This window comes from Cebidichthys violaceus, unplaced genomic scaffold (genome assembly GCF_023349555.1).
Source record: "Cebidichthys violaceus isolate CVI_PGR_0920_01 unplaced genomic scaffold, fCebVio1.0.p SCAF_3, whole genome shotgun sequence".
In the NCBI taxonomy this organism is placed as follows: Eukaryota; Metazoa; Chordata; class Actinopteri; order Perciformes; family Stichaeidae; genus Cebidichthys; species Cebidichthys violaceus.
The window spans coordinates 13,566,474-13,582,162 of record NW_027176483.1 but is presented as its reverse complement, the minus strand read 5'-3'; the positions used below and the strand labels follow the sequence as shown (position 1 = coordinate 13,582,162).

The 15,689-nt window shown below is 41.3% G+C and overlaps 1 protein-coding gene across 4 annotated transcripts; it reads left to right on the top strand.

Moving 5' to 3' along the window:
* Positions 1-1,233: 1,233 nt before the first annotated feature.
* LOC137881460 (ras association domain-containing protein 8) lies at positions 1,234-14,697 on the top strand. 4 transcript variants are annotated; one of them, XM_068723414.1, is made up of 7 exons: positions 1,234-1,290; positions 1,416-1,571; positions 6,772-6,968; positions 8,858-9,657; positions 9,852-10,049; positions 10,731-10,875; positions 12,631-14,697. In XM_068723414.1, exons 3-7 carry the CDS (start codon positions 6,866-6,868, stop codon positions 12,750-12,752), a joined length of 1,368 nt encoding a protein of 455 aa, XP_068579515.1. In that variant the 5' UTR covers positions 1,234-1,290; positions 1,416-1,571; positions 6,772-6,865; the 3' UTR covers positions 12,753-14,697. The 4 variants fall into 4 exon arrangements, with proteins under 4 accessions (XP_068579515.1, XP_068579516.1, XP_068579517.1 ...); XM_068723415.1 differs by having other exon boundaries at positions 1,239-1,316; XM_068723416.1 differs by having other exon boundaries at positions 1,243-1,571; positions 6,775-6,968.
* The last annotated feature ends 992 nt before the right edge of the window (positions 14,698-15,689 follow it).

Below are 15,689 nucleotides of genomic sequence, written 5' to 3'. Positions count from 1 at the left end.
ATTTTATTCTAGGCATGGTGACTCACAGGAATAGCCATCCCTAACATCATTAGTCAGGCCTGTGATTTCCTGCTGGTAAAATGTCTGCCGTGAAAAGGCTTTATAATGGCATAGTTTTGAGAATGATTTGCCAAAGATTAAAATGACAGTTTTAAAAGTGTTTTTTTCACTTACATAAAATGTCCTTCTGTAAATTGAAGAATATATTTCAACCGAGATAGACTTCATTTGAATAAAAACTTTATCTTGACCGAAGCCTATAGTCCTTACCCAGACGTGATGACTAAAGAGCACTAATACCGGCTGATTACACCGCTCATAAACCGACCACATGGATGATAAAAGACCATATTTAGAGACTCCACACATCCAGCTGACATGTTTTTTAAACAGGAAAGTATGTTGGGTCACAAGAGGGCAGTATGTTTCCACTGATGCATGGTCCCATTGTCAAAGGTCCATCAGCTGCTCCAGTTGAATGTACTGTATGTTTACTTCATCTATATCTTTTGCAAAAAGTGTATGCATGTATTTTTATGTCAGGTGAAGTGGAAATATAATCATTTTTTACATTTTTACCAGTGTATGTCCGCTGTTTGGGTCTAATGTTGGAAGTATAGAGTGAGCAAAATATTGTGTGTTTTACATTACTCACTTTCATGATGTGTAACAAAAAAACATGCTACCAAATTTGGCTGTTTCATATAACTATCCAATACATGTATCATGACAGTTTGTGTGTTCTCCATTTCACATGGAACTTGTCCTACTTTGCCTTTATGGTATCTGTATATGATTTGAAACATGCTACTGCGTCTAAACTGCAGGGTATTTGTCTTCATTTTCATTTCAAATGTATGTGTTGCAATTGTATGATATGTCATTGGTATAGTTTTAGAGGCTGTAATTCTGCAGTACCTTTGAAAGAATGCAATGCACAACTTTATTTACTCTGAACTCAGATTATGAACCACTTCCACTAAATCTATTAAATCTTTATTACATCCTCCAGGACTCTCACCACCTTTTGTTCATTAACAACGTGTCAGAGAACATCCAGAAAGCACTCAAGCAGCTAATCTACACATTTCTATTCAAATCTAAATTTCATTATATATGAGACTTTTGATAATGGGATCCCCCCCACCCCCACCCCCAATCCCTCGCCCCTTCAGAGTGTATTGCAGCTTTAAACAGTCCACAATGCCTTGCGGTGTCCCAGTTCCAATGCGATGTATTTACCAGCAGGAGTAATGAAACGAGTGGAGGGTTATTTTCCGCAGCTTATTGGTGAGACCGCAAAAGACTAACGCACAGTGAGGACAGACACAAACTTTCGGATAGAGGACCATAGCGTCAATTATCTGTTTTTGAATGCGTCTGTAGCCTTGTATTCTGTTCTTTTTTTCTTGCAGCCAAGCGATACTTTGTCGCAGTTCGCTGGAAGTGATTTACTGGGCAATGGTGAAGAAGGACGCATTTTGCTGAATTGACGCCTTTTACCTGTGTTTTGTGCCTAAACTTCACTTCGGACAGGGAACACTGAGGTGAATCCTATTTGCGCTTTAAAGGTAAGACCATTACACAGACCTAATAATAGCTAAATGTGCTGCGGCGGATCCCGGTGTAGTTGTGAGGCTGAGATAACGGAAACATTTCTGTAGTAGAATAGTTCTGCTACTCTCTGAGCCCACTACAACCCATTATCGCCATTTCTCCAGCCTCATCCCAGTCAACACCAACAGTATGAGGCGGAGGGGCATTGTCACTAAATGCTCAAAGATGCTAATGTCTTGTGTCTTTCAGGTTGTTAAATGCCGAGATATCGAGCGAATACTGCTGTTAATGGTGTCTTGATCTACTAGTGTGAGGTTTAAGATCGGTTAAATGCATGTTTAGGTGTCCTCGGATGATTCGGACTTTATCATCTTGTAGTAGGCCTATTATGTTATCATGTTTGAATGTAAAACATTCACTTAAAAATGTTGTTTAATGTTGCTTTGCCCTTCACACGTCACTGTCTCTCATCAGCTTCAACATCTTCTGTAAATATTACGAGCTCTCCTGGTTTCAAAAATCCTTTACGCATCAGTAATCATAATAGAATCTAGTTTAAAATCACTTATTCTGCTCAAATTTCCAGTGTTGTGCACACAGAACCAACCTGTGGAGTTGTTGCACTCAGTCAAGGTTTTATGTCTTACACTTTTGATGTCAGAGGATAGCTTTAGTCTAAAAATAGACTCATGTAATTTAGTGTTGCTTGTTGCATTTGGAAATGTCACCACACCATGAAGACCACGAAGGCTGCAAAGAACTACAGACTGGAGAAATAAAGTTTCAGCTGCTGCAGTAAAACCATATCAGTTCTAAAAATGCTGATATGCAAGAGTGTGATTCATCACCAGATGATGTTTTGCACACCACTGTAACATGTAAACCTTGGCTAGAGGCTCCTTGTTGCCCCGATGAAGGAGCCTGCTGCCTGCCCTGCTGGCTCTTCAAAGCTGGCTAGTGAGCAGTGAATATGGCAAGGGAACAAAGGCAGCATTATTGCTGGCCGAACATGCCTTCCAGATGTTCATGATTCTGCCAGCACTGACCTCCCAAATGGGGGAGGCTGCTCCAGCGCCTAATAGTTTAATATCAGCCAGGCACAGAGAGAAAGAAGCAGGCTTGCTCCAGGGCAGGAGCCACTGGAGAGCTCTCAGGAGCTGTGGGTGTTGCTTGCAGTGTGACTGGATGTGGGTTTAAACACCCGGACATTTCGAATAGAGGGAAAATTTGGAGTTAACACTAAATTTATGAGGAAGTGCTGAGCAATGCTTCAGTCTTTGTGTATATTATGTAAACTTAAGAATTTCAATTGTTCAGAATGTTACAAATTCAAGCTTTTAATATTCATCCAGTTTAAACACACTTTAGTTTGAATGCAGTGTGTTGAAGTGTCATTGCATAGCCATCAAGACCACAGAGCGGACGGACCCATAGCTTTCTTGTCTCTTAGTCATGGCCCGTTGCATTCTCACAGCCCAGGAATGCATTGCCTGGATGTTATCAGTTTCCACTCTACAGGAACAAGGCCTGTCTCATGCAACAGTCTTTGCCCTACTCCATAATGTTTATGAGAGGGTACTGTATACACTCCACGCTGGCGTACTGATGATGATATTAAGCTTCTTTATCCGGATCACACTGCAAGACCCTTAACTTTTAACCACAGAGGTCCTATCTTGTCACAGTGTCTTACATTTATGTTCTACTGTTGCCTCCCCAATTTGTTTTAGGTTCAGGGATTATACCGGGCTGTAGCACTTGATGACAATCTGGAGGAATTGAAAGCGAGGAAATAGATTTCTCCCGTTAGTTCCAACCGATTTACCACCAGTGCCTCCACAATAAACCAGCATCTGTCTTTGGCGGCTCACAGAGATGTATTTCACAACCGATCTGTCACCAATTACAGCAAAGTAAAAATTTCTAGTAATTGCACGTTGCTCTACAGGGAATGCAATTTGAATTCAAGTTTGGTTAGCAATAGGCAAGGAGGTTTAAGTACTAAAACAGACTGCTGTCGCTTCAGTCTGCAAGAAGTATCCCATTGTCTTTAATTAACATCAGCGTGGGGGAGTTTTGCATGTCAGAAACCTTCTATAATGAATTACTGACTAGTTTTAACTAGCCACTTAAATATATATATATTCCTTCAAACTTACAATGCCTGAGTGAACAATGGTCAGCAAATTTGAATTGGAAAAAGGTTGCAATAGTGTCGATTTGTGGAGGTAGTACTTGCAACGTTAATGTTTTCCCGTGATTTTTCTCAACTAGGTTCAGTTGCTGCCCTGCAGGCTTTCTTCTGAGTCGAGCTCAGTCTTGATTTTGAATACACATTTTGTTTTCCTGAAATACCTCCTGTGTTCACCAATTTGCTAAACTGCACGAGGCACTTAGTGATGCTGCAAATCCCCAGAAGAAACTCCTACAGTATTTCTTCGTTGTGCATGTTACTGCCGTGTATTGGTCGTGATGGAACACCCACGGGAGCATATGGTAGGTTGTTTACACCAGCAGCCAGTTGAAGGCCTTTTCCTGCCAGCTCAGTGTGCTCTTGTAGGCCTGGAGAATTGTCATCAGCAGCCGGGCGGGCAGGCTGCTCAAGGCTGCTCACACACCTCACTGATCTGAGAAGAATCTTGAGTCAACACTACTGAACCATTACAAGACTGAAACAAACACACTCTGGAATCATGAGGAGTTTGATGTTTTTGCTGCAGTTGATCAACTCTCAACTGAGCTTAAATAGAATTCACAGATATTTAAGCCCTCCTCTGTCTCATGAAATGCCTCTCTGGTATAAGATGAGCTGCACAAATCAGGGAGCGGGCATCTCCCCAGGCTGTGGCTTTGACAGGCCAGAGGAGTGAAGCGTGCAGAGCTCAGGATGGCACTTTGCCCCACAGCGCTGTGCCTGTACCGTCAGTTGGGTTTTCTGTGTTAATGTTAATGGATATAAATGTCACGAGTCTGGACCAGAGCAAGTGACATTTATAAATGCCCCGCTGAGTCTTGTTGAGCTTGTGCAAGGAAGAGGCATTGAATCAGCCAGTTTGTTTGTCTTTACTGCACATGAAATGTAGTGTTTTGTTTGAGCAGTTCCCTTTTGCGCGTGTAGGGGGGGGGTGTGCTGCTGCTGTGTGTTTTAATGAAGATTATTGAATTTTTTTACTTTTTGTTTATGCCAATTCAACGTAGAGTATATGCAGTGGTCCTTGTAAATCCCTCTGACTCAACGTCGGTAGTACTTTCCCCTTCCCCCTCCAGTATATCCAAACCTGATCCACTATGCCTGCTTTGCATCAAGACCCACTCAGGTCTGGAAAAAGGGTTAAACAAAATTGTGACACTGTTTTGGGTCACTGCAGTTGCACTTTTTTTGCTGTGTGTGTGTGTGTGTGTGTGTGTGTGTGTGTGTGTGACTATTTTCCTGTTCATCTCCATCCTTCTGTCCTCCATGCCATTTAAGGGCAGTCTGAATGAAGGACAAAAGCACTTTCCAACTAGCTGTGAATACGCCAAGAATAGAGTGATCAAGAGTCCACAGACAAAGGTGACACTCACACACATACAAATGCACAGATGTATATTGAACGTATTGGATTAAAACAAAACAGACACTTGCATCTCTAAATTTCTTATAACTACCTGAGATTTTATTTTGTTTGTAGAGCTTTTTCTCGCTGTTAAAGGGTTTTTTGGCGGGAGTTTTTCCTGTATGTGAGGGTCCCAGGACAGAGGTTGTTGTATGTGTACAGAGTCAAATTTGTGATTTATTTTTTTTGGCTGTACAATATAAATTAAATTGAATTGATTTTTTTTTTTTTTTTAAACGATTTATTGGTTTGGTAATTGACTGAACATTTTAAAACTCCATTAATCCTATTTATGATCTTCATCATTTTACAAGCAAACATGCTGTTTTGACTTGACGAGTTGTTGCTTTCTGTAACACTTTTGGGTTTTGGACTGTTGTTAGTCCGGCCAAACAAGCAATATGTCACCTGGCTGGGAATTTTTTACTTTTTTAAAATACAATAAACAATGAATCTGAAAAAAAGATATAATGATCAATAGTGAAAATAATCATTAGTTGCAGCTTCATCTCTTTGTCTAACTCTACAAATGTTACCTTGCATTACTTCCTGTGTTTTTTCCATATTCAGAAAAGCAGTTTGTGGTGCATAAGACAGGCTGGTGTGGATGACTTTGTGAATGTGCACAGGGGCTACGTGGGCTGGGGGAGGTGTAATTGGTGGGGGGTTGGTGAACAAAAGGACCTTTTGACACAGTAGTGTAGGTGCATTGAAGGTTAGATCCATGGAGAGTGATACAGATCTGGGGAGATGCCATTCATTCTCTGTCAGTTAACTGTCCTTGAAGAACATTTTGAAGGATCGCTACCCCTTGATGGGTATTTCATATACTGTGTTATGTCAGGAGTTGTTTAACATCTTTTTAATGTGTGCTTTGGTTATCTAATAATGTAATAGCTGATTCTGTGAATCTTCAAAATGCACCGGCAATCAATCAGTATCTATCATATCAAGACAAGCTTTATGAAGCTCTCTAATACTGTATGTTGTTAACTTTGTACTTGTAGCATAGTAGTGGCTGCTCTTCTAATAACTCAGTCAGCAATAAAGGACATAACTATATTACATATGTTACAGGACACTGAACACACCTGTGACATCAAGTACAAAACCCTACTCTACTCCCTCTTGGGGAGTTCTGCTTCATCTGGCTCTCCCTTTTTCTTTTTGATTATATTTTCATCCCTTCTCTGTTTCACTCTCTGTTCCTGTCCTCTTTGTGTCGCTTAGTCAATCTTCCTGCTCTGTCTTTGCTGTTTCCATGTAATTCTTTGTACAAAAGCAGGAACTGGGCTTGGGAATGTGCTGGCAGACTCTTCCTGCACCCCCAACAGACATGTACCTATTCATAGAGAAGAACAAAACAACCGCGTTATGGCCAGCTGGTCCTGGCATGCCTGGCTGTACAGGTCCATTCTTAACTAGACTATCCTTTTACCATAGGCCACTGCTAAAATTTACTACTTGTGTAGAAGCAATAGCGCAAGTGGAACTGTCTGCATTTCTGTATGTCTGTCAAGACTTTATCCTTTTTGGCGACTGAAGATTATAACTGTGGCCTTGAGCACATCCTGACTAACCGCTTCCTGTTTTCCCCTGTGTTTCCTCCCCATTAAAGTAGCCAGAGGGGCTTCAGCTGCCCTGCACCACTGGAGCCTTCAATAATGTCGGGGCAAACACACCACAACCGGCCCCATCGCTTCTGACCCAACATGGAGCTCAAGGTCTGGGTGGATGGAGTCCAGAGGGTTGTCTGTGGGGTCACTGAGGCAACCACCTGCCAAGAAGTGGTGATTGCTTTGGCACAGGCTATAGGTAGATACTCTTCTACTATACAACCACACATAAGCACACCTGAGATACAAACAGACCTGTTAAAACTTTCTGCTGAGTTGTATATTTGACAAGTGAAACTGGATTCTGTTATTATGAATGGGGCTCGGTCCATTAAACTCATACCGAAGAGATTCAATGCAATGCATCAGATACTAGATTAACTGCTACACACAAGTGCCTAATAGATATTTGGGTTAGTCTTAGCCATCTTCATATTTTGTGCTCACATATATGAATTAATTAGCAGATGTTTAGAACTGCAGTGTTTTAAAACATTGGTAGCTAGCTGTCAACAATAAGCAGTATTTCTTGTTGGCAAATAGCGTTGTGTACATGTGGACCCAAGGATTGTATACTTCTGGTTTATTAAGTTACACTGCTGACATTAGATGATGTTCTGGTGTTGCTTTTGCCAGGAACATTAAATGACAACTTCCACATCTGCCTTGCTGAATTCCTGATCCAAAGCCATTTTTGTCACTTAGTGATTTCTAGTTCTTTTGAACTGCTTCTCCAAATTGCACTCACGGAGTTAGTTGGAATTGGAGTTTGATTTTGTTAGAAAAGACAATCCTGGCTGTTTGGCATACTTTAAACCTGAGCATAGCTCCTGTGTGCTAACACTACCCTCTGTGTGTTGCCTTACCAGCATGGACAAAATCTTCACGTTTGTTACAGTTTGATCTCAATGTTTACTTCCATGTTAGCTATGGTCGTACAAGATCACTAAGTGCTAATCTAAAAATGTCTCTCACCCATGTAATGCGTCATTTTCTTTGTTAGTTAACATGCAATTCAGTTTCATGGTATTCTGGTAAACTTTTACAGTTTTCTTCACACTTTGAAAATTTGAAGGTGCAAAACTAAAAAGTAGTTGAAGCCCTTTGATAAAGTGTAATCTGAGTATTAAACTCTCCAAAAATCTCAAATTGGCTTTCGTTAAAAAAAAGAAAAGTAGTAGTTATGAAGTAGTAGCATTTGAGTATCTGGTCTACGCGTACACTTCCTGCTGGGATACGGTGGGTCATAGTCAGAGGCTTTATTGGTGTACTTTCTTGGATCTAAGACCCCCCCTTTCCCATATGGCTCCTCCAGGAACGGAGGCACTTCAGCAGACTGTATTGACATCACTTCCCACAAAGAGCAGGGTGGGAGGAGGGAAAGTCTGACTCATCCCTCAGTCTCCTGCCAAACTGAGAAAGCAGCACTTCTGAGCCCCCTCCACTGCATTTTTTTTTTATTTTAGCAATGTATAAACCATTTTAAGTGATCAGACATCAATATTGATTTAGAACTTTGGTGTTTCTGTATACACGCTGCGTGTTGTGTCTAGGTTTCCTCCAAACAGCTTTAAGCAGTTTATTCCTGATAAACATTGAATTTTATGTAACGTGAAAAGGTTGCTCGTAGTGCTGAAGCCACTGAGAAACACCCAACACTGCAGCTTTTAGCCTCTTTTAGTTGATATTTCTGTTTTCCAGCTCGCATTTTTACAGCATGGTTGAGACTTAAGGCTCTCATCTCACTTATACAGTCACTGTGAGCTGTTGTCAGAAACCACACTCAGACAAGCTGGACAAAATTTGAGTGTTTCAAATGTTAGGTGGCCAGATACATGGCTCCGACTGGATGACAATGTTGCTCTGTGTCTGTACAATGTGTAAGAAAGATTTGCTAAAATGTTATTTTAACAGCTAGGCAAGATGCCGGTACATCATGGTTGCATTTCAGTAAGTTCGTTTTGCAATCTTTTACCACTTTGGTGGTGAAATTAGCTTTCAGAAGCTTTAGACAAAAGTCATAATCCTTGCAATTTGGCATAACCATCTACCAGTATAAGAATTTGTTACAATTTGTGTTTTTTACAGGTCGCACTGGGAGATACACTCTGGTAGAAAAATGGCGTGACACGGAGCGTCACCTAGCCCCTCATGAGAGCCCTGTGGCTTCTCTGAACACCTGGGGCCAGTATGCTGGGGATGTCCAGCTGATCCTGCATCGAACAGGCCCCTCCTTGACTGAACGACCTCCCTCAGAAGGACCCCCTCTCAGGGGGCCTGAACGTGGGCTGCACCGGCAGAGCCTGCCTCCCCTTGCAAAGCTTCGACATCCCAATGATCGCTCCCTCCGCCGCCGTGAACCGCGTCGTAAGTCTCTGACGTTCACCGGTGCACCCAGAGGCCTTAGGGAAATATTGAGCGGAGGCCGAATCGGCGAGGCCGAGGCAAAGCGAAGACTCCACCTGGGAAATGGTGGGATTCACCACCATGCAAGACCAGCCATCGGGACTGCATCGCCTGGTCTGTGGGCCTGTCGCATGGAAGATCTGGTCCGACTGGTCGGTCTGCAGAGAGAGACTCTCAATGTGCTGGAGAAAAAGCTGGAGGCCTATGAGGCTGAGCTCCAGGCCTGGGCTGAAGGGCGAGGGGAGCGAGGTGGAGGGTTTATTGGTGACCCAGGTGGAGGAGGAGGGCTGATAGAGGAGATCCTGAGGTTGGAAAAGCATCTGAGGAAGAATGACGTGGAGATGGAGGAGGAGGAGTTTTGGGCCACTGAGCTGCAGATTGAGCTAGAGAGTGAGAGACAGCTGGAGGAAAGACTGCAGGAGCTAAGAGGACGCCTGCAGGGCTGTGAAATGGAGATTGAAGAAAAGCTGTCAATGGTACAGGTGTGCTATGTGTGGGAGATATTTAATAAAACATCCTGTATTTTTGTAGCAACTTCTGGGGAATGATCAAATTATAGCTACGAATCAAAGAATAAGAATTTGGTTCTATTTCAACATAGTCATTCTAGTGATGTTTATACATTATAGTTGGTGCCTTGCTGCTTTTCCACATCTGTGTAACTCTGCCCCTCCAGAGTGTAGAGGCCGGCCTGGAAGAGGAGCGGCTGCAGAAGCAGCGGCAGGAGACCCAGTGGGTCAGTGAGGCAGAGGCTCGGTCCCAGGTGCTCAGGGCCAAGACCGAACTAAAAGCCCAGGAGAGACAGGCTGTCCAGATGGAGAGCAGCTGCAGAGCAGTGGACAGGTCACTTGGACAAGGCACCAAGAAACTGCAGGTAAGACGTACGCACTCATTCAAGTACTTATTTTTCAAATAAACGAAATAGTGCTGCAGGGTGATGGAGACCATCCATCAGTAACAATGCATTTTATCCTCTGACCACCTGAATCGTCCCTCGCAGTGATGCTGAGTCCCTGCCAGTATTTTTTACACTTCAAAGTCTGTTTGGGTCTTGGGGAGTACTATTGCATGTGTGATAAAAGTTATATTAAGCCATCTATGGCTACAGAGAGAGCTGTCTGAAATATTATAAATTGTCTCGAGCAATGTCCCTTTGATGTCAATTTAACTGAGATTGACACAGTTTGTTGTTATGGTAACGTTTTATTGTTTCATCTATTGTACTGTTTTATCAGGGTTTACATTTTACTTTAATTTGTGTTGCTTTGTTAGGCCTATAGAGCTATTTGTTGTTGTATTGCCTTGCTTTGTTTCTCAAAGCACTTTGTAAACTCAGTTTTTAAATGTGCTATATAAATTAAATTATTATTATTATTATTATTATTATTAATATTATTATTATAAAGGACTTGGAGATTGAAAGTAATATTGCTAGTGTCTGGACATCAAAATACTATAACACACGCTCATACGTCTAATCCGTACCAGTAGATGTCAGTTGGAAGCAATTGGTAACGCTCACATGTTTCCCTCTTCTCATGCTGTTTCTTTGAAGGATATGCAGCACGAGCTGGAACAGCTGACCAAGGAGCTGAGGCAGGTTAACCTGCAGCAGTTCATTAAGCAGACTGGCACCAAGGTCACAGTGCTGCCTGCTGAACCCAGTGAGGATGAAAGTACTCACAGCAGTCATGTTATAGGTAATATCTTTTTCTTATAAACATTGAATGGTTTTATTTTTGTTCTCTTGAGGAATATTGGAGTTCAAGATTTCACTCATGTCACAGGACATGCTTAAAATATAGGAATACAGTACATATCGTGTAATGTATTCCTAGTCATCTCTTGCTGTTGACTTAAATGAAGTAGGAATCTGACCTTGTAGGTACAGTGTGTTGTCAGTGACATTGGGGTCAGATAAGCCTAAGGCCAAAGTTATACTTTGTTCGTCCGTGTTTATGCGAGGGTCCGCTCAGGGCCGCGGGACGTACAATTTGACATCAGAGGGTGTAGCGTAGGCTCTGTGCGGACATCCGCGTACCGGTACTGTGCGGTCACCGCGCGGACTTGTTCAGACTGTGATGTCCGCAGTAGTCTGTGTACGCGTCTGTTGGGGTGTATAACCGAGGCTTAACGGATCTGAACTAGTCTGAACAAAGATAAGTATTACAACTTAATTGTATGGTAAAGTGCATGCTGTCTGAGGATAAATGCTGCTTTTTGGTTGCCTTTCAGACAGGCGAGACATGACTTATTTTTTGTTAAAGTGCACTTATTATTTTTCTACCCCGTGTCTTGACAGCCTGCTGAGAGAAAATGACTAAGCTCAGTGTTCAAGTGTGAGTGTGTGAATGTGTGAGAGCTTGTGATAGAGAAAATCAGGAGGGGGTAGCGGAGAGAACAGTTTTAGTTTTTACCTACTCCAGTGGCAATTATAGTCTCCATGCCAACAGCTGCCTGGATACAGGCAGACCTGGCATCATTCATTCACCCTACTTTCGCTGTCTAACCCTCAATCCTTCTATCACGCTGTCACTCTATCACATGCTCAGCAGTTTCCGTGATGGGCTCTTTGGACCAAAGCTCTGTCAGCCTACATAAACTAAGAGCACTGAATAATGGGAGACCTGTCACATTAAAATAGAGACGATCCACATCAGCTGTCAGCCAGCTGGTTATTGAAAACGTCACAGTAATATGGTACCAATAACATAATTGGTGAATAATAGTAATTAAGATTGACTTCCAGGAGCAAGTTAGAGGTCAGACTAGAGCAGTGCATTATGTGTTGTTACCGGGGACACAACCATCAGCCTGGAATATTTGGCTTGAAACGAAGTTTATCAACGGACACTAAAATGTACAAACTTAAAAAATAAGACTACAACCTCCCACCATCCCTATGAATAATTTTGTATTCCACATGCCCAATGCCTTAAAAACTCATGTAAATTACTTGTTTTTTTTGTTTTTTACAGTTTACACCCACTTGATTTGATTTTGGTTCAAATCTGTTACAACGTTAGCACAATCTTAACTTGAATATGTCACCTCACCAAAGAGCCCATTTTTATTTTATTTTTCTGATTGCATGACATATACTTCATCCTTGCATCATTTAGAGCTGTAGGTCTCGTTATTAAAGTTAACAGTGATGGATTTAAATTATGAAACATAATGAATTGAGTAAACATGTCCTTCCAGTAACCTTCCAATTCATGTGTGTGTGAAATCAGCCAGGCTTTTGTACCTGGCCATTAAATTCACTGCATCTGATGATTCTCTGCATGGCTCGGTACTGCCCCCTGGTGGCACCACAGCAGAGCTATCGCATAGCATCCACAGGGCTTTGTTGTTGTTTTTTTTAATCTGACTGTATATTTTCTACACTAAACCTTAGAAATAGACTTTTAAATAGAAATTGTCTCTCTTTCATATGATTTCTTATTTCTCAGATTTAGTTCCCCTTTCTGGCTCCCTGAAGCGTCCGGTGTCGTCGCACCCTATGTCCAGTCACCTCCGGATCCTCCACAGCCCTCTCACGTCCAGCCTGAATCCAGAGGGGATCTACGTGTGAGACAGCTTTGCTACGAAGGAACACGTCATGTCTTCTTTCCGGAGGTCATTTCACCTCAGAACACATTTGTAAGTGGATATCTTTGTACAGGATACCTCAGTAGCACACTACTATGCACTGTTGTCTCAATTACCTGAAGGCAACCTCGAGTGTGAAGACTCAAAAAGTGAAGAAACAATGTTGAACTTGAAATGGAAGTTGTGGAGCACTTGGTGGGAATGAAAGATGGTTGGAAGGAACGACGGAAAAAACACACAGCAGCAGCACCAAGTCCAGTGTCTGGAGATATTAGGACTTTCTCAACATCAGGCTGTTGTGGACTTCCTTTATAAACATATCCACTTAATGTACTTTAGTAACTGCTGAATGATTTGTATTGTTTTCTCACTAGCATCATGATTCAAAACTATTGCCTTTTGAATAATATTCTTGAGAATCTTGGTATGTGAATTTATTAAATATATCTCTAAAATCATATGTAATTTCTGTAGTGAGTATGTTTTACCCAGCATAACGTCTGGTTCTTATATAAGTACTGAAGGATCCACTTGTGTCTACTATAGTAAACCTGTCTAGATTCTATTGTTTTGCATATCAGAATGTATTCCTGTTGCTCTGACTGTCTGTTCATGTTACAACTATGCACAAAAGGTTAATAGTTTTGTTACCGAAGAATGTTACTGTGTGTATGTACCAAAATGATTGCTTACTGTAAATGTTTTCTTACTTTTCAGCTTTATTTAGTGAATTATTATATTTTATTACAAAGCGGTGCATTCACAGTTACAAAAATGCAGTGCCGTCATTCTTGCAGTGAAACCTGCATAATGATACAGTGTAAATTACCCTCTTAAGCTGATTTTTGTTGTTAAGATTACTACACAGTATATTTTTGCCAAATGTATTATGCTTGTTTTTTCTGTAAGGATTGATGGCCAAAGATTAGCAGGTCTTGTTGCATGATTATGTTGTTAATATAGCCATATCTGGATGTGCAAAGCACCCACAGTACAGTAAATCAGATAGTTGAATCTGGTGGCATGTAATAATACAATGGATAGCTACAGCTACAGTGTGTTTGAGCATGAGAGTGAGTCCGTGATTAAAGAGGCGTGTGTGTGCAGGGTCAGAATAGCCAAGGTATGAAGCCCCTCTTAGGTCGTAGCTCAGCTGCTAATCACATCAAAGTGCCTTATATTCATTCCACAGTTGGTGTATTCAAATAATGTACAGTAAAGCTTTAGTAGACATATTGAAGCAATGCTGGTAGTCAGTTTAGATCGGCTGTTGCTAGATGTATTAGTGCCACATTGCTGCACAGAGAGAAATGGCAATGGCACAGTATCAAAGAGGAAACAATGTGTTTTATCTGTCAGTATTTTGTAGAAATGTCAAATGAAAAGAACAATATTGAGAGTGCTTTCCACTCTGCTACTGTATTATTGTCACCATAATACTATATGCTGTAAAATGCATTCACATTTAATCTGATTTATTCCATCATGGAACACATACTGTATACTTTATTCACCACTTCATATCAGCACTGTCACCCAGGAATAAACGCGTTGATGTGATACAGAAGCGAAGTCCACCCTGCAACATTCAGCATCTACAAAAACACAACACAATACATCATCACTACAGTTTGTCTCTCTTTTTTCAGTTAAAGGAGTTAAAATTCTTAATCTATGATAGTCTATATATTGGAGCGGATTTTCCCTTTAAGAAACCACTTGTGTGCTTTTTCCGGGGATGAGACGTAGCTGTGGTCACTGTTTACAACCATGTATGTTCTAGAAAACTCTAAGATGTCGACTGTACATAACCTGTTTTATTTGTCCCTGCCTTAATATACTGCAAAGCGTTGACAGATGTATGGCTGTAACTGGCTGCTGATATGACATGAATTGCATGATTCAATAAACCACCTGACAAAATGAAATGTGTTACACCTGCCACTCGTGGTAACTGTTTGCCAGTGGATGCAAATGAGGAGGAATTAGCACGGTTGTGTACAGCAGGCGCTCTACATGTTTTTCAAGCTTTTCGCCAGTAGATGGAGACGTTTACTCAGTATTGTTAGAGACATGAGCACAACATGGCTGGGAGAGAATTAAGAGAGGAGCCTGAAATTAAAACAAATGTTGTCGGCTTATAAAATGTATATTAATACAATTAAACAATACTACTTGGCTTCACGGGAGGTTTAGTAGAGGATGGTGTCTGATTAAAAAAAGGCATAGATGCTTTTGCCTAAACTTTCAACGTTGCACTCACTGGTTAGTGAAGAGACTGTCAGAACCTTAATAAAATTCGGAAACAGAAAGAAAAAGTAACCTCGGCCTTAAAAGGTTAAAAGGAAATGGGGGGGCTTGTGGCATCATGCATGTCTTTCTAAACCTTGAAATGCATTAGTTGGGAGTAATTGGACTTAATTGTTGACCGGATCACTAGAAGGCATAGAGTCAGACACTTGATGTTCAAATTATGCATAAAGATTAAAATAATCTTGCTGTAAATTGGTTAATGGGAACAAAAAAGACTGGACCTGATCCTACTTAAGGCCTCTTGGCCAGTTGGGAGGAGGCCCCCTTGTTTTTCTTCAGCCTGTACAGACTGAGTGTAATCTCACTTCATCATCACATGACATGTGTTTAAAGCCTTGGCTTACTGTACACTGTACATTCCTCTGCTGTGACCTGTCAGCTGATTAGAGGCTTAGTAATAATACATTTCATGTACTGAACTTTCATTATTGTTAATTCACAAATGTGTGAAGTTTTTGTCTTTGCTTGGTGTCTTACAGTATGTATTGTTTGCTAACCTGTGAGACTGTGGGCACAAACATAGTAAGTGATAAACAAGAAGAAGGCTGCAGAGTTTAGTTTTGATATTTATTTTACAACTCATCAGCAATAATTTATAACAGCATAT